This window comes from Pyxicephalus adspersus, chromosome Z (assembly GCF_032062135.1).
Source record: "Pyxicephalus adspersus chromosome Z, UCB_Pads_2.0, whole genome shotgun sequence".
NCBI classification, from domain to species: Eukaryota; Metazoa; Chordata; class Amphibia; order Anura; family Pyxicephalidae; genus Pyxicephalus; species Pyxicephalus adspersus.
Window position 1 is genome coordinate 51,288,767 of NC_092871.1, and position 19,893 is coordinate 51,308,659.

The following is a 19,893-nucleotide window of genomic DNA, read 5'->3' on the forward strand; positions in this document are numbered from 1 at the left end:
CACACTAAAATTTCATTACTATGGCAAACGCACTGCCCTGTTACACATTACTGCCCATTTCTAACACCCAATTTCTCTGGATTGGGGAGGTGTAGGAAACTGAAAATGTGTGGGGAACATCTGTGGATTACACTCCCTAAAGTTTTATCACAATGGCATCAATAATACATAAAAAAAACCTCTGCCCATCAATACGAAATTGGGGTTTAGTAACTGGTGGGGTACAGTCATATGTAACAGGGCAGAGTGCTTTGATGGGCAGACTTTAATATGCCATGTAGATGAAAGCTTGGGGGGTGTTAGCCACAAGTGTACCCCACTTGCACCTATGATTCTGTTTTCCTGCACCTCTCTGTTCTGGGGAAATTGGGATTCAAGGTACGGAAGCGGACAATTTGATGGGCAGAAATTTTTATGTTCTAATGATACCATGCTAAAGAAATTTTAGGGGTTTATACATCTGTTCCCTACTTGCACCAACATTTTCAGTTTCCTGCATCTCCCCATTCCAGATAAATTGTAATTCAAAGAACAGAAGCAGAAAGGGCAGCATTGTTTTACAAATATATCTTGGTGAAAGGTAGGTAAAATTTTTAGGGGGCCTCACCCCAATGCTTCTTACTATGTAAGTGGCCCCTGGGGGTCCTTAATTTGCATTTTCAATTTTGGGCTCCTAGGTGCACTTTCTAACAAAACAGCAACTAAAATCTTCCAATTTCCATAAGTTTTTTAACTCATGATCCCCATAATTTGAAATTCCTAAAATGTTGGTTATCAGTAGCTATGAGAGTCCTCTGTGTACCCTAAAAATTTTAGGTAATTACAACCAACAATTTAGGAGATCTAAAGGATTGAACGCAGAGTTGTTAGGCTGCAGAATCTGACAAGCAGGCTTTACACACACCGCTATCACACTGTGGGTAGATACATTTCACAGGAAGTTTTTGTCCTACCCTGTCTGTTGTCTGACCTACCCCCATCTGCGATCACATGCATGATGCTCTTTGTGTTACCCAGGTTTAGCACTAGGAGGTGACATCGGAAGTTAGGCAGAATTCACATTGGCAGTAAGGTTGCATTTGCTGTGTTTACCCCTCACATTCCTCCTGCCAGGAACCACTGCTGCTTGAAAAACTGCTAGGCCTGAAAAGCCCAGCACTTACTGCCTGTTACCAATCCTAGGTGCCCAGCATTTATCACCGGTTACCAATCCCAGGTGCCTAGCAGTTATCAAAGGTTAACAATCCTAGGTGCCCAGCACTTACCGCCTATTACCAATCCCAGGTGCCCAGCAGTTATCACAGGTTACCAATTCCAGGTCCCCAGCAGTTGCCAAGAAGTAGTCACTCAGGAGGGGCATTTTTTACTGCCAATGTGAACTAAGCCTAATTTGTTAAGCCACATTGATCACAATATTACACTACTACAAAGTATTACACTAATAAAACATGGAACTCTAGGGAGTTGGATTAAAATACACAGCACTGGACTGTTGGGGTATAATACAAAAAATGGCATGAATAACTGGGAGCTCCAAGTTTGCTGTGTCTACCCCCGCCCACTTTTTTTTTTACCACCCGGACACAGTTTTCCCCCACCGGGCTGAAAGAAAATTCTGGGGAGAACACTGTATTCATACCGAGTCAATTTTAACCTAATTCACAAAGCTTAGTGTATTATCCCTTGCAGAGTGAATATTTCCTTTATTAGGCAAACAGCCTAAACGTCATCCTTTTCTTCTCTCCCATCTTTAAGAGTCAGCAATAATTCAGAAAATTAAGACCTAAGTTCAGCAACTTACTGAATCGTAAAAAAACATTTTCTATCAGGACAAGTAGAACTTCGCCCATGAAGTTGTAAGCTGTGGTAGTAATGTGATGCACTAGAGATGTTTACTTTTTTAATGTAGTTTTATTGGTCATTTCATTCTCTATGATATGTGTTTTCTCTTCTTTTTTTTCCACACTTTATTTGATACTTGGGCTCTCTTTTTGTTACTTGTGGCATATTTGCAGTTATCTGCTCTGGTTTTGGTCTAGCTTTTGTAGGTTTAGTACAGCAGATCAGAGTTGTTCGTTGTCAGCTTAATTGAAGTTTGGCTTCTGTGTCTGTCCTCACCGGTCAACCCATCTGTTCACCAATTAGCGAAGGAAATCTTTTCACAATCTTGGGCCTCAGCCCTGGAGCTGCTGCTTTGGCAGATTCAGTTATATAATCTGCCTCATTTTGCTCACCCTACTGTAGCTGATGTTGCCGACAGAGTGCAAAAGGATGACATAATGTTTCCATCCTGAGTGAGTTTTCCAAAGATTTATGCTCGACTGGTAATTTAAATATGTACAAACAAGGAGCTGTCTAATGCACCACCATGGACCAAAATCCTGCATGCAGAATTTTCAGGGATGCCTTTCAGAATAAATGAAAGCGCACCAATGCGGTTAAAGCAGTGGTCTCTATGCTGACACACTTGTGTCCATTATTCTGATGTTAATTGGCCCTTCATTAAAGACATGACAAGTATTTAGTCAGGGAAATTATGAGTTACCTGACTTTTTGGATAACTGTGGTGTATTAATAGAGAAGTCAAGTCTCAAGGCTGACTGTAAATTAGATAAATGAATGACCAGAAATACAGATCTTTTGACAGTTTTAAACAGCTCTTATATACGTAATTAATTGATGTATATATGTGTGTTTCTAGGATTCAGCATTACACTTGCAAAGTGTGGCACCTTTGTTAATAAAATTAAGTATTAAAGTTTTTGGGCATACTGGGTAAACATGAGGACAAAGAGGGAATTCACCTTCTTGATGTAACATTTCACACATTGCTATTTAGCCTAGAAGTGGCTCAGCTCCTAATCCTTGTACAGCTTGAATATCTTTTTTATAATGTTTGACATCACATGGATTGTCTAGTAGGTGTTGATAGAGTAATGTCTTGGCCCCTTCTTCTACAATTACAACATGGAAGAATGTATTTATTCTGTTCTCCATTTAATTTGCTATTTACTGGATTTCGATCCATTCTTGTCTCCACATTTTAATATGTTTTGGCTGTCAGATTTGTGAAAACCTAATTGTGTGTGGTCCCCAGTAAAAGGTCTGAAAGCCAGGTGTGCCAGCAAACAGCCTAGTGTTTCTAAAGACATAGATCAACAAATATACAATGCTACCAAGATGGAAAAACAATGAAGCACAGACAGAACATTGTACAGACAGTTCAGTATAAAAATTAAGTTTCCTAGGAGGTTACACAAATGGTTTCATTTCTTGTCTGGGCTAAAAATACATTATCTCACTTTCTATCAGATTTTAAAGGGCAGTCTCATGGGACATAGACATTTTGTATATAAGTTAATTTTCAGGAAATATCCATAAATACTTGGTTAACTACTTTTTTAAAGTTTGACAAGACAAAATAGACACCCCTGTGTCCCTTGTTATCATCTCCTAACTTGGCATAGAGGATGTAAATAAAACAGCTCTGGCTGGACATACACAATAATTTATGTTTATGTATTGGCCAATAAGAACTTTTAAAACATTGATATTTGTACTGATATTTTTTTTTGCGTATTTATTTAATTTTGAGTATTAGTTCCTGCATGTGGCCAATCCTCCAACGTGGCTTGCAAGTGGGTCTGAACCAGGAAAAATGTCATGATGCAGTGGAGGCTTTTATTGGTCATGTTCTGCAAGACCTAGCTGGTCATTCTTGTGTATTGGAAAAGTGGCACAGGCATGTCTTTTGGGAAAGCGATGGAAGAATGTAAATGAACTTATATACAAATTTGCTTTGTCATCAGATAATACTTTACAATTAAAAGACACTACTTTAAAATTAAGCCTTGGGGTCAGTTCAGATGGACAGTGAAAGTGTGGTGCTGTTAACATTTACTCACTCCCATAAACCATGACCGCGGTTAGGTTACTTGTAGCAATTCAATACCTCCTGATGCTGAGCCCTTAAAACATAGTGTCACCTTCTTGTACTGCAAAATGACATTTTTTTTTTGTTTTTCTAAAGGACCTTTGAAAACACAGGCAAAAGTACTGCATAATGTACACTCCTTACACTCCACACACTTATCTCTCATCTGGACTGCTGTAACTTCTTCTGGACTCTCTGGAATGATATTCCCTGTCCTATTCAGCTTGCTCCTACTTTCTTTCTGCTCCTTTCAAAGAGCATTCAAAATCTTTTCAAACACACCTACCTATCATCCTCTGTCTCTTAAAACTTTCACTACTTCCCACCACTACACTACAAATTTCCCTTCCTATTGCGTGATACTTTCCCCACCTCCAAGATTTTAAGCCCTATGGGGAAAGGTCCTCTACTCCTCCTGTGTCACTGTCTGTATCTGTCTGTCATTTGTAACCCCTCTTTAATGTACAGCGATGCGTAATATGTTGGCGCTATATAAATCCTGTTTATGAATAATAATAATTTTTTAGAGCAATATGTACTTAAAACAACCAATCTGAAAACTACTTTCACCAGCAGCCATTCCTATTCAGCTCTTTGCAGAATTGTTATTACATAATTCCAGTTATAAATAATTTCTTACTTTCCTGCTGGAGATTTCTGGTATGGCATTAATATGAGAGAGAGGAGTTGTTATTTCTGGACTCCAGCGGATGCTGCTTCATCTACTTGGTTCATGGTAAATTTTATTGCGAGTAAAAAAATGTTTAAGACAGTAAAGCAGTTTGCAGTACTATTGTGGTAATGTGCATTTTTCAAGTCTGGCTACCTTTTGATATTATAGCTTGGTAGAAGTTCTTTAATTATGAATGTTTATTTTATGGTTTACCTGGAAATTCTGAAAAAAACATGATCCTCTGTACTGCTGGAGGACTCTGTTTCCTCCACTATCTAACTATCATCTACATAAATATTCTATGTTGCTGAAGGACTCTGTTCCTTCCACTGTCCAACTTTCCACAGTCCAACCTCCACATAAGTACTCAGTGCTGCTAAAGAGCTTTAAAGAATAAACTCCATTTATTACCTCTCCTGTCCTAAAATGTATTACCAAACTTGCTCCTTCTGCTATTATAACCTATTATATATATATATTCTGTCTATTATAGAATTGAAAGGTTTGCTTACTTTTCCATAAAATTGTTTCCTTTCTACTGTCTGTAATATTCCATGCTAACTCTAGTTCTCCTTTAATCCACTCCAAGAGCTAATATTTCTGCCAACACATTTGGATGGTGTTCGGAAGCTGGCAGCTCACTCAGACATTAATTACGTGTCCCAATTAATTGCAATTTCCATCCAGCTCTTTGCAAGCCATGTCTGTCTTGTCAGTAACATCAGACATATGCCTTCCCATTGCCTTTTTTGCAATTATAATAGGAATGTAGAGTTATGCAATGAAATCCTCCTAGAATAACCCTTTACATTAACCCCTTTTCAGAATTCCACTCTGTCAGACAATATTACAAATGTTGGTTACTTTTAAGCTTCTGGACTTGGCATTGCATACTCCAACGATACATATTTTATTGTAGAAGCAGAATCCTAAAAGTAAAATCAAGGTAAAATTTACCCTGCAGTTTAGGCCTGAATTAGCGATCAGACGTTCAAAATAATACCTAAAGTTTTAAAGTTTAAGAAAAATAAATTATGAATAATGATGTTGTATTCCAAATCAAATGCTTACCTTGAAAATAAATTAGTAAGTACCTCAATCTTGTTCTCACACTGGAAGGTTTTCCAAGTAATGCAGGTGGTGGGAGGGTATATAATGCCATCTAAGTGTTTTGGCTTTCTTTTCTGCTAAGCCAGAAACTATGCTCCCTTTCCCTATTCCCCAAAGAGCACAATATGTATAGTGCCCCCAGAGACCTGAGAACTGACAGGAGACCACTACAGGCTGCACTGGAAAGGAGGTTATCACTCGACAGTGAGCATAGTCCCCAGAAATGTTCAGCCTCCACTCTTCTTTGCCTGTCCTTGTAAAAATGACAAGGGGAAAGCTGGGACATGTGAAGCAGTATTGGTATTACCAGCTTGCAGAAAGGTACAGTGTCAGGGGTACAGTAATAGGTATGCTGTGTGACAGGGAAGTTCAGAGTTGGAGATGTAGTATGGTAGGTTTGATGTGGGTTAAGGTATTTAAAAAAGCAGTAGCAGGAACTCTCTCCCACAAAGCAGCCTGGCTCTCCAATGATCCATTACACCCCCCAAACACTCTCCAAATCAACTGCAGTCTTTATCCCTGGTAATTGGAACAGCATTTAGGGATGGAGGGCTTTTCAAACTGATATAAAGCCTGGCCACTGCTTTCTGTGAGAAAGCCATCTCTCCATGATGTTTTGACAGGATTGTTTTGGCAGGATATTATTATTATTATTAAACAGGATTTATATAGCGCCAACATATTACGCAGCGCTGTATATTAAATAGGGGTATCTTACTTTCTTTAAATTCATCAGTGTAAAAAGCTGACAGAACAGCAGATTTGTTACTGTATATGCAGAAATAAACAATAAGGATTTAATGGGATATTAGTATTATACATTAAATACTATGTGGTGGAGCTAGAATATTGTACATTTTTTTTTAATTGAAAAGGTTAACTGTTAGGGTATGCAAATAAAAATAGTTTGGTTTTGTATAATTCAAGTATGGTTTACTCACCAGATGGCTTGTCTGTAGATGTTGGGATGCTGGTGACTGAGGGCATGGTTGGCAAAGGAGGTGGAAGGACCTTAAGGTTTTGGTCTCCTTGAATCTCATTGGTAGATATTTGATTGATGCGATTATAATTGGGTGTCTGAAACATCCGGTTAGGCTGTTGTGGAGGTTGTGGTATCGGCTTTGACTGAGGTACCTTTTGGCACTGTTCTTCCAGCTGCGCAATCACAATAGACTGGTTGCTTGCCAAGGATGCCAGGTGCTGATATTTGTGTTCCAGGTCCTTGTACTTATTAGTCAACTGTAACATCTCTGCTGTTTGGTTCAGAACTTTGTTCTCTAGCTGCGAAAGCTCCAGTGCATTGTCTCGTTTTCTAATAATTTCATGCAGTAACTGCATGTACAGCTGGGTGACCCTGGAATTCATATTTCTGCTCTCTTTCCGCAAGAGCTTGACCTCATTAACAATTCCACCATCCACCTCCACCAGCTGCTGCAGCGTTTCTATTTGCCGTTTCTGTTTTAGAAGTTCTGTATTGAGGAGTTCAATCTCCTGCTTGTGGATCTGACTCTCATACACAGTCTCCTGCTCTTTGGAATTTACACAAATGGCTCCAGTAACTTTTTGTTGTGGCACAATGAACGTGTAACTGCATTTGTCAGAAGATTCTGCTGCTCTCCTCTCCCTGTTCATGTAAATAAACTCTTGTTCTGTCCCTTCACTGTTCTGGAATTCTTGAGCACTGCTGCCATATGTGCTTCCTGTGAGCACAAGCAGTAGCAAAATGGATTCACCTAGCAATTTCATGGTCCACGGAATATAGACAGAAATTTTAAATAACTTTCTCGTCTCTTCTCTTGACTTCTGGAAAGAATAATTATTAAAATAATCAATACTCTGTTGTAGTAGTACAATATCATAGCAAAAAATGGGAACGTTACATAACACCATAACATCTTAGAAAACCCTTATATTTGGCAGGGCCACCTCATGAATCATCTTGAGAACACAAGATTTTACCAGTCTTATAAAAACTTGCTTTTATCCATTACCAAAACTATGAATTTACAAATATTTTCTGAACAGTTGCAACAGAATACTGGTTAGCAGTAGAATGGTTTACCCAAACATAAATCTCATAATATATGGAATAAAGTTAAAATAATCAGGTTATCCATTCTTTGCCACAGAAGTAACAAGGTTGGCACGCAAGTGGGGTGGCAAGCTAATCAACCTATTAGCGTACAAAAAACTATCTAAACAATTGTGACCCGCTTTCTGTATAAAATCAGCTTTTATGATGTCTCTGATACTTAAAAAAAAAACAAAAACATTTTGAGGTCTTTTTTATATATATAATCTTACATAAAAAAACGGATATACCAAAACCCAAAAATAAATTTTTGTCTCATTTTGACCCTTTCTCTTTGTCAACCATGTGTCTTCATCCATTTGAAATTTACCAACTGCTTGTTGGTGGTGATGAACTCTATCTATTTTCAGGGTGAAAGTGGCAGGCCTGGGTCACTTTCCACATGAGTGAAAGTATATTTAGAAAACAAAACAGCAGATGTTCCTAATCCTCTGGTGTAATATTATCTACTTATAAAGTCTAGTTGATTAATTATTTTCACTTGCAGCTTATAAGTGACATTGATTTGTCTTCCTCGGTTATGTTCTGTTGTTGTAAATACATTGTGGTTGAAGAGAGAAAAAAGGGCACAGTAAAACAACTGTGAAATAAAACCACAATTCCTTGTACTATTGGAAAACTGTGATGGCATAGCAGACTATTAAAATAGGACTCTGCTACTCACTGTTTGCATTTTAAGTGTCCGAATATAATTTGCATGTAATAATAAATTGTGTGTTTTGAATGCAATCAGTGTGGGTAACTAAACTTCACCTGGTATCAACCTATTGCAGACCCTGTACAACAGGAATGGAATATATGAGAAAGAAGTAGTATAAGGAGATGATTAGTACATGTGCTAACAATAGGCATGCTGATCAGAAACAAAAATAGAACTGTTGAGGAAAAGCGAGAGATTCATTACACCTTGGGCTCATGAGGCATAAAAATATTTTTAGCTCTAGTCCTGATTAAAATTACCAACTTATGTACAGAACTACTGAAAGATTGATTCTAATGCTCAGTACACACTTTCAATTACTATGGCCTAAAAAGGATTGTTGTGATGATTGTTTAGGAATGATCTTTGTACAGAAATACTGCTCAGAATTCTATAGAGAAGCTTATTCTGTTCTACAGAAAAGAGAGAGAGAGGAGGAGGAGCCTCATTGGGTTTATACAATAGCAAATCAATACGGGGTAGTAGTGATAGAATATTAGTAATCCAAAAAGCAGACAACCAACAACCATCTCATTTATGTCAGGGTAATTAACCCCACATTTTTGCCTGAGATGATCACAAATAATCTTTTTTGGATGATAAGAATATCTTGCATGCATGGCCCCTAATAAACACATTCTTTATAAATCAGAAAAACAATTGGTCAGTACATCTTACTTCTGACACCTTATAAACAGACCTATTAATTAGTAAGGTATCAGGTACTGGTCTTAGTCTGTCAGTGCAAGAAGTGATTTGACTTGTTAGGCTCTGTTGTAAAAGTGTAATAGTGCCAAAGAGATCCCAAAATGATTTAGAAGACATTTTGCAGTATTGAAATGAATAGACCCTTTGTATGTGAGTTATTTGACACAGAGCTCAGTAAAGCAGCAGTACACTGACACCAATAAATAAACTCGCCAGGGTGCTTTATTAGCGGATTGGCAGGAAATTTCCCATACTTTGAATGTGTCCATAAGGCAAACACCAAGAGTCTCCTATTTAGTGTTGTGCGTCTGGATTTCACATACAAAAATCTATGAAGGTGATGTTGGATGATGGATGGATGACTGCTAAATATACTTATTTTAGAAAATTTTAGAAGTTCACTACTTATATATTGAAAAAGCCTAAAATATAGGTTACAAGTACCTGTATTGATGATAGCTTCTAATAATCCACTATACATAAGTACTTGCAGTGCTTGCTGTTTATTTGAGTGTTGCCATTCTAATGGTAACATATGAAGTGATCACTTCAATGTTTCTTAATTGTCCTCTTGCAAACTCAGTGGAAGGAGGGAGTCTGACCAAGCTGTGATGATTTATTGCTACAGAGAAAGGTGAAGTCTTGCCTGTTCTCCCTGGCCGAGCTACCCAAATCACAAAGCTGATTGGACATAATTACAAATCGTTTGGTAGATAATCAGTGTATTTTACATGTGCATTTAGTTATCTGCTTAATGATCAACTTGAAAATGAAAATGCCAAGCTCTGTTGAAAAGGTGGAATACATCCCAGTGGGGAATTGCATTTTCATCTACTTAAATAGGTTGAACGCAATACCCCAGCAGACACTGGTGACAGGCATAGCTGCAGGAAGAGACAGTCAACATATTTTAAGGCCGTTGTGATGTATACTCTCCTTTGTATGTCCTGGTGGAGCCGTGGTTGGCTTTTGGTTACAATTGGCAATACAACACTGGGCTCAACCAGCCACAATGGCCATTAATGGTAAATTGAGCAAACATTTAGGGAAGGAAAGGAAAAAAAGAAAAAAACTAACAAGAAGCAAAAGCTTTCAGGTAAACTGTGGCTCGTGGTCATGGACAAAATATCCCCATACTACGGCCTCTTTGTATTTCAATTATAAAACTAATTTTAGATCCAAGACCTACAGTGTAATAGCCAAAAAGAGAAGTTAATCGTATTACATATGAAGTTTTTGTGCTTCAATTTTTTTCATCAGCTTCATTAAACAGCTAGTTAAGGTTATGTACTTTCCCTATTAAGAGAACAGCCAAGACACCACAAACTGAAGCTGCCTTTATTTAGTGGCTCCCAAAAGCCTTTGCTAGTTTTTATAATGTTTTATGCCAACCAAGATGACTAAGTAATGTTGACTCATAAGAGGCGCCATTGTCCTGAAACATGACATATAATGTGTTGTTAAAAATGTGTGTGAAAGATTTCTAATCATGTTTATGGGAATTGGAAATGGGGTGTCTAAAAAACCTTCCTCCTGTGTTGATTGTTTGCTGTTATAAAATACTTAGCTTTATTTCATAACAGTTTTCTCCTTTTGTGTATTTAGAAGGACTGAGCATGTTGATATTGTGGCTTCATTACAGCTTGAGACTCGTAATTTGTTTCTCTTCTCCTCCTAAAAAGTTAGCATATTGCATTGAAGGGGAATTTCTTTTAGATGTGAACGGGTGGGGTAAGACTAAAAACATTTTGTTTTCTGTTTTTTAGTTTGATGATTTTTTTTTTATTTACATTGGGACACAGAAAAACTCTTCAGCAGTTTTCATACTGATAAGAGGCATTCTTCCTACTGACTACCACCCTAATATGTTTTGAGCTGTCGATACAGTAGTTCTATCACTGGTTCCATGAATTATGTCTGGTCCCTAGAAGATTGTCATCCTGACACACACAAGGGACTGTTGTACTGTTCAGTTATCTCAAGTTAAAAAAAACTGTCAGAGCTTCTGTTGAGCCTCAATTAGCCTAAAATGACTGCTGGCACATAGCAGAATAGTTTAAACTGTAGTTTATGTAGCTCTTTAGATGTCTTAGCTGGTGTACAGGTATGAACTCCTTCTTATTTGCAAATTTTTAGCTTGCTGTGATAACATAACACTTTTGAGGGCCTTTGGCACAAGTTCTGTTAAATTACTTGCAGCCTGTCTTGTATTAAAGTAGTAATAACAGGCGGCTATTTTCCAGCCCGGGTAAAAGGCAAATCACACTTTGTACAATTTCAGATTTGTGATATTTTGTGGGTTTGGAAAAAATGCAATCTTAACAAATAACATGAAATCAGTAAATAGTCATATGGAAACAGTTTTAGGGCTGTTATACATCTCGTTTTGGATAAATGCTTTCCATTTTGTTAGTTTGATCAGCTGACTTTTGAAACCTCATTTTTCCTTTTAATAATTTATCCCCTTTAGAAGTAACCTAGTTAAGTGCAGCGTGCTGAGTGGGAGCTGCGAAAGTGAAATTACACTACATAAGGGAATATTAATGCAAAGGCTGGATGGTGCCAACGCTACATTAACGAGGTGACACAGAAGGTTCTTCATGTAGCTGTGAAGGTTTGAAAGAAGGAGAGGCAACTATCCAGTGATGTTGTCATGCTTGGATTAGTGCACCAAGGCGGCCAACACTTACAAATTTTTGAAGTGAGATTTTCACCAATTAAATGTAATGCCTGCCAATCGTGGCTTAATGGAAATCTCCTATATGTTCAGCTGTGTAACACCCTTGGTCATTCCTATACATCCATAAACCCCCTGTAGGATGATGGCCAGATATGAGTGTGTATTGGGGTTCGATCACTGATTTATTTTTCTTTCACAGATTCATTTTTTCTTGGCAGATCCCCAGGCACATGGCCTGTGCTATTTAGGACATTAGCAATTTAATACTCCCTTGCTCTATGATGTAAAACGGGCATCGTGCTTTCCATTCTACCTCATTTTCTAAGAGGGTTTTTTTAATCTTTTTTTGGGAGGATTTTTATCGAGTGCAGCAGGGAATTTTAATAATTTCAGGGATTTGAAGTAGACCTTTAATTTCTTATATATTCCAGATATGTCACAGTATGCACAATATTGTTAGAAAAGTTCCAAATGTTATCAATAAATTTAAACTCAATCATTTTACTCTTTAAAAAGATGTGACATGTTTATATATAATATGAATCTTTCAAACATTTCTATTGAACCTGCCATGGTAGGTTTTTTCAGGTACTTTCTTGTCACATGGTGGATACTACAAGTGGCCCTGTCCACACTTGTTGCACAGGCATGGTCCACCATTGTCACTAGGAGGGGGCTGTTCCAGAGTATTGTTATGCAGCTGACACTGAATTGATCCTGTGTAGAGAGAAGCCAAAATAGACTGGAGGAGATCCATACAGGAGATTCCAATAGTATAGAAAAATACAAAAACAAAACAAAAAAGCAATTATTTGTAATGTACAGTGCTCCAAATATTATTCAAACGGTTTGGCACTATTTTAAAACCAGTCACTTTGCCTAAGATACAATTATGCAATTAGTTTGCTGCAGGCAGAAAAAAAGCATTTACTCAATCTTCTTTTCCCATTGGTAAGACTGTGCATCAGCTTTTCTCAACCTTTTTAACAGGGAGGAATAATTGAAATAACTTTCAGGACTTCAGGAGACCCCCTTCCATAAATATGTTTATACCCAGCTAACAGTACACTAATGTGGTGGTTAAAATTATTAAATAAATTTATTTAAAAAAATGGTGAAAGTGACTAGGTAAAAGTTTAAAGAGCTATGGATTCTCCAGCTCCAATCCAGCAAAGCTTTTCAGCCTAACTGCCACCCCCCCTAGATATGTTTAGCACTGGAGCAGCTCAATAGATAAAACAGGGGACACTGGCAGTGGTGTGGCACATGCCTGAAGTGAAGCTGCACAGTGATCCTTTATCCTATCTATGGGGCACCCATGTACAGCAAAGCTCTAAGTGGGGTGGGGAAGCTTACCTTGCTCTTTCCCTGTGACATCGAACATGTAACTGCAACATAGTGAATAGTCCCTTTCCCATTCTTCTCATACAGTACTTTGCTGTAAGGCAGAGCTGTGAAAATCGGATGACCAAATGGTCAAAAATACACATCCTTTGGCAAATAAATTTGCTCCCTTCTATGTGTGTATTTACTTCATTGGTTTGGTGGGTCAGTGGTTCATGCTACCAGCACAAATAAGCACAGACATAAAGGTCTTCTGTAAGACATAGCACCAGACGCCTGACTGTGTATTTATAATCATTTACAGTAAAATAAAGTGAAAATGTTCCCTATAAGGAATTTTCTGTGCACAGAATAATGCTAATCCCCCATTCCTTACAGCCAGCATATCACACATCACTCTGTTCATTGTATCCTTGAATTGCTCCTTTGAACTTTATCCCGGAGTCTCACATAGCAGCTGGGCTCTTTTTTTGGTTTGTTCAGCTGCCGGGTTTACCAGGAGCAACCGGTTGGCTATATAAAGTGTCAGCCCACCAAAAATTGACATACCAGTGCTTGGCAAAGGCTTGAACATTAAACACTGTAAAGGTTTTCAACATCTCTCAGAGAGTCCAATAATGAGTGCTTTGTATTTCACTGTGCATTTCACTGTTTTTGCACGTCAGTGTATTTGCACATATGTGGTGGCCATAATAAGGAGCTTCCAGTTTACCTGATGTTTACTCCCACTTTGGGATCACTTCAAAGTGGGAGTAAACATCTGGTAAATCTGGTAATTGATACGATAACACTAGCATTTGTGTCTATGTACTTGGGATGAATATGACCCAACACAGGGGATACATGGAGAAGCCTCCAATGTTCTGGGAATCTTTGCTTGCGATGCATATGGGAAAATCCTAGGCATGCTTACTTAGGACCCTTTGCTGGCTGTCACATATAAGGAACTCGATCATCCATTTTTCAACATACCAATGACAGACAAATGACTTTCAGCAGCCTCTCTAGAAGTAGAAACCCCCTAAATAAACATTGGTATGCCAGTTGGCCAGGGTTGCCATTTTCACTGGCTTTGTTTGAAACAAAGAACAATGGCTGTTGTGCAAGTGGCTTTTTCCAAGCAGATGATGTCAGCTACATGCTTGTTGAAAAAAAAAAACCCACACGGAAAATACCTAGCCCATTGGCTAAGTATCAGGTTTTTTTGCAGACTGTTGCTTTTAGACAGAATTGTGAAACACTCCGTGAACATAGAGACATGGACTGTTTTGGTGGAGCAACTTTTGTGATCAAACAAAGTGGAAGTTGTTGTAGGGCAAGTGCTTTGTGCTGAGCTGTGCCCCTATGCAATGGGTATACAATACATACAGGATGAGATGTCCTGAATGCAGGCTTGCCTAGCTGTTATCTGCCCTCATCTCAATGAGCCTCAGTGAACACTGCATAATCCTTTATCTCAACAAACTCAGACTTTTTCCTGCTTATTCACTCAGTCCCACTTTCTCCCATCCTAGGGATAAGTGCCAGACTGGTGAATGATGACTGGAAACCTGAGCCATGTTTTAAATCCATTTTTTTTCCCCGGACCCTTGCAGAGCTGGGTAGCAGAGGTCAGGTCTAGATAAGGGAGGCCCTGGATACTGGGAGAATTGTAAACACGCTTATGTTCTTGTCTAAAAGAATGATTGCTCTACAAGTCTGTCAGCCATAAAGCAGGCACAAGTTTTTACCTGGGTGTATAGTATAGTATCCAGGCATACCTCAGTTATCTCTACGCATTCCAATGCTCTTTGTCATGCCTTTTTTATGATGTGTATACAAAGCCAATGTACACATATTTTTTTGCATATTTGGTGCTATAGAAGGATACTTAATACAGTGAACTTTGTACTGATGGTTTTTGGGCCACTTACTTCTTCTTTCCATATAAAGGGAAAAGTTGGGTACCCTCTTTTTAAAATGTAGCTAGATGCAATTGTTATTGTGATATTAAATGTTTAAAAAAAAAAACAAACAAGAATATACCAGACCAGAACCTTACTTGAAGCCAATTTGAATTTACCCTTGCTTGTGTGTGATGTTCCCCTAAGGAAGCAGGTTTATCCTGTGAAACGTGTTGGAACAAAAAAAAAATCACTATCCAGTATTGAAAAGTAAAATGTTTTTAGATATGTGTTTGAAATAAAGTGATGTTTTTGATGACTTGATGATTCTGATTTTTCTGTACACTATGAACTTCTCACAATCTACATTAGAAGCTGCATCAGGTCAGATAGAGTCTGCCATATGTCCCGGATATTCAGCATCATCTTCCCCTTTTATTATTACTTTCAATTAACAATTTCACCTTTCACTTAAGTCCTGCATCATATGTTGATGTTACCTAGTATGATCTGCATTCAAATGCAGTCAACCTTGGAAAGCCAATTCCATGCTAATAGCTTCACAGGGTACTAAGCCCAGGTCACTCAGTTTTAATAAATGATGGTCATTTTAGTGTAAACATTTCCTGTACTAGAAAATGTACAGTAGAGCTCCTCCCACTTTTTTATTTTTACATATCACTCATTTGGAACTAAAATAAAAAAAATAGTAATAATTCAGTGTGATTTTATGGACATCAGAAAACCCCAATGTGCATAATTTTCTTTTCTTTTTTTTTTTTTGGGATTAAACAGAAGTGGAAGAAACTGTGGCTCTTCTTTCACAGAACAAAATCTGCAGGAAAAGAGTAAAAGCCACCTTACACAATGTAGCAGGAGCTTGCATATTACTGAGCTGTGAGTCAAATGATAATGATCAGGGGCAAATACAGACACAAAATCTTTGAGGTTGTCAGTAACTGGACTTCATAATAACTGTATACTGTCTGTACTGTACTGTCTATAACTTAAATATCAGTATATGCAATGAGTGTCTGTAGCTTAGCTTAGTTTTTAGCTTAGTGACCCAAACGTACGGCTTTCATTCCAGAACACACTGGGCATAGAGACAAAACTCAGTGCTTTTGTGTCTATGCCCAGTGCCCAGAGAGGGTATACCATCAGAGTTTCCCCTGGCGCCCACTCACATGCAGACCCAATCACCCTCTTTTTGTAATGTGGTTTTTAAATTGGAAGCAACATTTTATGTTTCACCTTTAAACAGGTTATTGTAAGCAGAAAAAAATATAAATCCACTGAAGGGATGTATTTATATATGATCATGTGTCACATCACATCACATGGGGGGAGGGATATTGGGCAGAGCCATGCAAAGCATTCTTTTTAACCTATATGAATAACTGGGCATCCAGAACCATTGGGCATTAGTGCAGATACAACCTTAAATATTACCTGATACGTTTTATCAAGATGAAGTTTCAGCCATTCTAGCCTTCATCAATGCAAGATTTGCATGGCATGGCAAAACTCTGTCACTAGAACACTATTGTCTGTATTAACCCACAGTAACCCGATTTCTTACCACTGAAGTCAGAACCATAGTATATAGTTTTCTGTTGGTTAGGAAATAAATCTGATAGTACAAGTCAATAGAATTTTACACATTATTATTAATTGTAGGTGGCATGGTATTTAATTTTTCTGTGTGTTCATTCCACCAATACAAATTGTACAGATTTCAGAAGCCAGGCGTGAATAAGTTTGATAGTTATTTTAATATACCACATACACAGTATTGTCTGTGTGTACAATGGGGTGGTTCCTTGAGTCTGTTTCCTATATTTGCCATCAGATAATTCAGTTGCTGTGTTTCTATGGAAATAAATAACATAAGAGTATCTGACTGTAGAAAAAGATTGTAGCGTGTGTGCTTCCCATTGTCCTGCATGGTGTGCGCTATGAAATGAAGCAGCTGAAACATGCAGTCTGTGACCACTGGGACAAGAAAAAGTAGATCCCCTGGTTTCCATGGTAACACCGACATCCTGCGCTGAATAGCACGGATCGCTGTGTACCATTCGGGGTCCAGACGATAGATCAGCGAGTAATCTGTCCTCACCAGTACTAAAGCTGATTCCTGGTCTGCTGCATTTACAGCAACATGTCCACAAGTCTTTGTTCCCAAACGGGTGCTAACATTATAAAACAATACCCAGGAGACTGGCCTTGCATTTGTCTGCACACATGTATACCTAGTTATAAGGTGTATTTAATTGGAATGCAAATTTACTTTGGGTCATTAGAAACATTTTGGCTAAAGAATTCTAATATGATAAAAGTTCATTCTTTAATATTCATCATATTTCAGTCATTTGGTAACTGTTCTCAGATAATTACCTGATAATGGGCTCCTGTTTTAATAAACTATGTTTTTCCAAAACTCAATACATGCCATACTCCGGTGTTTCACACACTCACTGACTGCTATTCTTCAGTGTTTTAGCAGCACTGGTCTATGCTTTGTCACAGCATGGTACATCTTCTATTTTCTACCAGAATGTATCCTTTTCTTTAAATTAAAAAAAAACTTTTGTGAATGACAAAACGTTTCGTTAAAAATCAAATTGTAAGTTAATGATATTCTAATTAGTAATCATAATAATAGTTGCTTCTCACAGGAGATGCTGAGGCTGCATAAATATTACTAATAAAATTATTTTTGCACAGCACCACAGTATTTGATGTCAGTATATAACTCGCTCTCTAATACCAGTAGGGTTTGTAAGGTCAGGCTTACCCTTTTCTTTCTGGTTTCTGAAGCACAGGTCCTCTTTGATCAGCTATTCTCCAAATATGACATCTCTTCCTCGGCGATGCCTAGTTAAAGTTCTTCAGAACTTTTCCCCGTAAACTTTTCTTGCTAGCTTCAGATAAAAGTAAAATTGAACAGACGTAGCTTCTTGGATGTACTAGGAGTTACTTTGTTGCAGCGCCTTGCTGTGCTGATCTATTCAATTGTTTGCTGATTGTAGGTCCCTGTGGCTGATAGCAGTAGGGTTACCTGCTGTCTAGAGAAGAGCTTTGTCCCATCTCAGCTCAGAGCCTTGAGCCCCATCACTGTCCACAGCCTTATTTGAACTTCTGCTCCTCCAGCTCTTTTGTGGTGGAATGACATGCTGGAAAAACTAAGACAAAAAAAAGTAGTTGTACCCAGCATGTAAAGAGCAGCAGAGTCTCTGGTTGGACAGTAGTTTGTTTCCACACCCACACATGTGGGAGAGCAGCCAGGAGGACAGGACACACAGCCCTCAGACCCCCCCCCCCCCCCCTTCTCTTCCCTCCTGACCAAAAACATTGGAGAGTCCTGAAAGCAGTGATGTCATGCTTATGAGTGAAAACTAATTTGGCATGCCCAAACTCCACCTCTCCTCCTTGCCTGGCAGCTCTATTCAGACACTTATCTGTAGACCTGCAAGAGTGAAAATTGTACAGGAAAAAAAAGATGTCCAACAAATCAAAATATAATTTGCTAAGAAAATATAAAGGTTTAAACATCTAACACATAACATTTTTATATAAATACACAATTATCAGCCTGAAATTCTGTTAAAATGTCTGTGTGTGCTCTAATGCATTTTTTACCAGCTGTGAACTAATAACTCTCACCATCTCGCCTGAGCCTTTATTTTGTTTTTTGGAGAATGTGAAAGAGTAGTGAGAAAACCCCAAGGAATAGTCCAAGGACTACAGCACGGAGCTGTTAGGTGGCTCAGACCGCTGATCTGTTCTTATAAATGAAGGAGCATTTTTTAGTTGGCTGACCTATTTAAAAACCCTACAGCTGAACTTCAGGCCAATATAAAAGTCACAGATAATGCAAGTGTGTATTATTCAATACATCCTCTATTTTTTATGCAAACAGTAGAAATACATTAATTTGACTTGGAGTAAGTCTGTTTTTAGTGTAAAGCAAAGCTCAGATATACCATGCTGGCATACCATGCTGGGAATGAATGATGAATAAACTCCTGCACAGGAGTTACCTAATTCTAGCTTGAAATCAAGATCCTGAACCCAGAAAAGGACAGAGTGAAGATGATGCAGTTGAAGATGAGTTTAGTTCCACAGTAAGCAACATACCTAGAATACTTTGCTAAACCCCCACCCCCTTTCCTGCCTGGTACTTTACAGTAAAGGTGCAGCGGCAGACTGATGAAGTCATCCAATCTTTCTGGTATTTCTTCCTGTAAGCACATATGCATGCAGGAAACCTAGTTAGTCCCAAATGTAGTCATTTCCTCTCACCATTGGAGTACTAGAGGTTTAATTAAATTTATAATCTAAAATACCTACATTGTGTTTAATGAGCACAATGTCACCTGTCGAGTTTTATGATTTTAGTGGTGCTGTAGGTGACCACCCTGTGCTGTAAGAATTAACCCTGCCTTGCTTTGTTTTGCACCAGGTAGATAGGAGCAGATTCTCAGAAAAGGCTATACATATATTTGTTTGGGAACACATTAGCTGCTTTTTTGCATTTGTGAATCTGCACTTGTCCTTTTCATTCTTCCATTTTGGGCTTTTTAGGATTTTGGTTTTAGGTTCTTGTTTAAGCCGTAGTAAATAAGTCATTATATGTGTTTAATTGTTTAGTAACGTTTGCTCGCAGTCTGTTTAACCTCCCGACCGTTAAGCCCGACCTTCGTACGGGCTAAAAAAAGTTGCTCTTTTCCTTAAGCCCGAGATTTTCCGTACATTAAAATCCCCAC

The 19,893-nt window shown here is 38.2% G+C and overlaps 2 protein-coding genes across 12 annotated transcripts in view; one reads left to right on the plus strand and one right to left on the minus strand.

The window, feature by feature from the left end:
- The window catches only part of ANGPTL2 (angiopoietin like 2), a 29,356-nt gene extending 11,022 nt beyond the window's left edge, over positions 1 to 18,334 (minus strand). Inside the window, exons 1-3 of one of the 4 annotated variants that reach the window (XM_072431089.1) lie at positions 17,922 to 18,334; positions 17,522 to 17,693; positions 6,659 to 7,517 (exon numbers count right to left, since the gene is read on the minus strand). In XM_072431089.1, the coding sequence (XP_072287190.1) occupies positions 6,659 to 7,463 (805 nt within the window). In that variant the 5' untranslated portion in view covers positions 7,464 to 7,517; positions 17,522 to 17,693; positions 17,922 to 18,334. Of the gene's footprint in view, positions 1 to 6,658; positions 7,521 to 17,521; positions 17,694 to 17,921 lie in introns of all 4 variants that reach the window. The other 3 variants (XM_072431088.1, XM_072431090.1, XM_072431087.1) reach the window with 3 other exon arrangements.
- RALGPS1 (Ral GEF with PH domain and SH3 binding motif 1) overlaps positions 1 to 19,893 on the plus strand; it is a 380,912-nt gene that overhangs the window by 155,616 nt on the left and 205,403 nt on the right. The window lies entirely within an intron of this gene.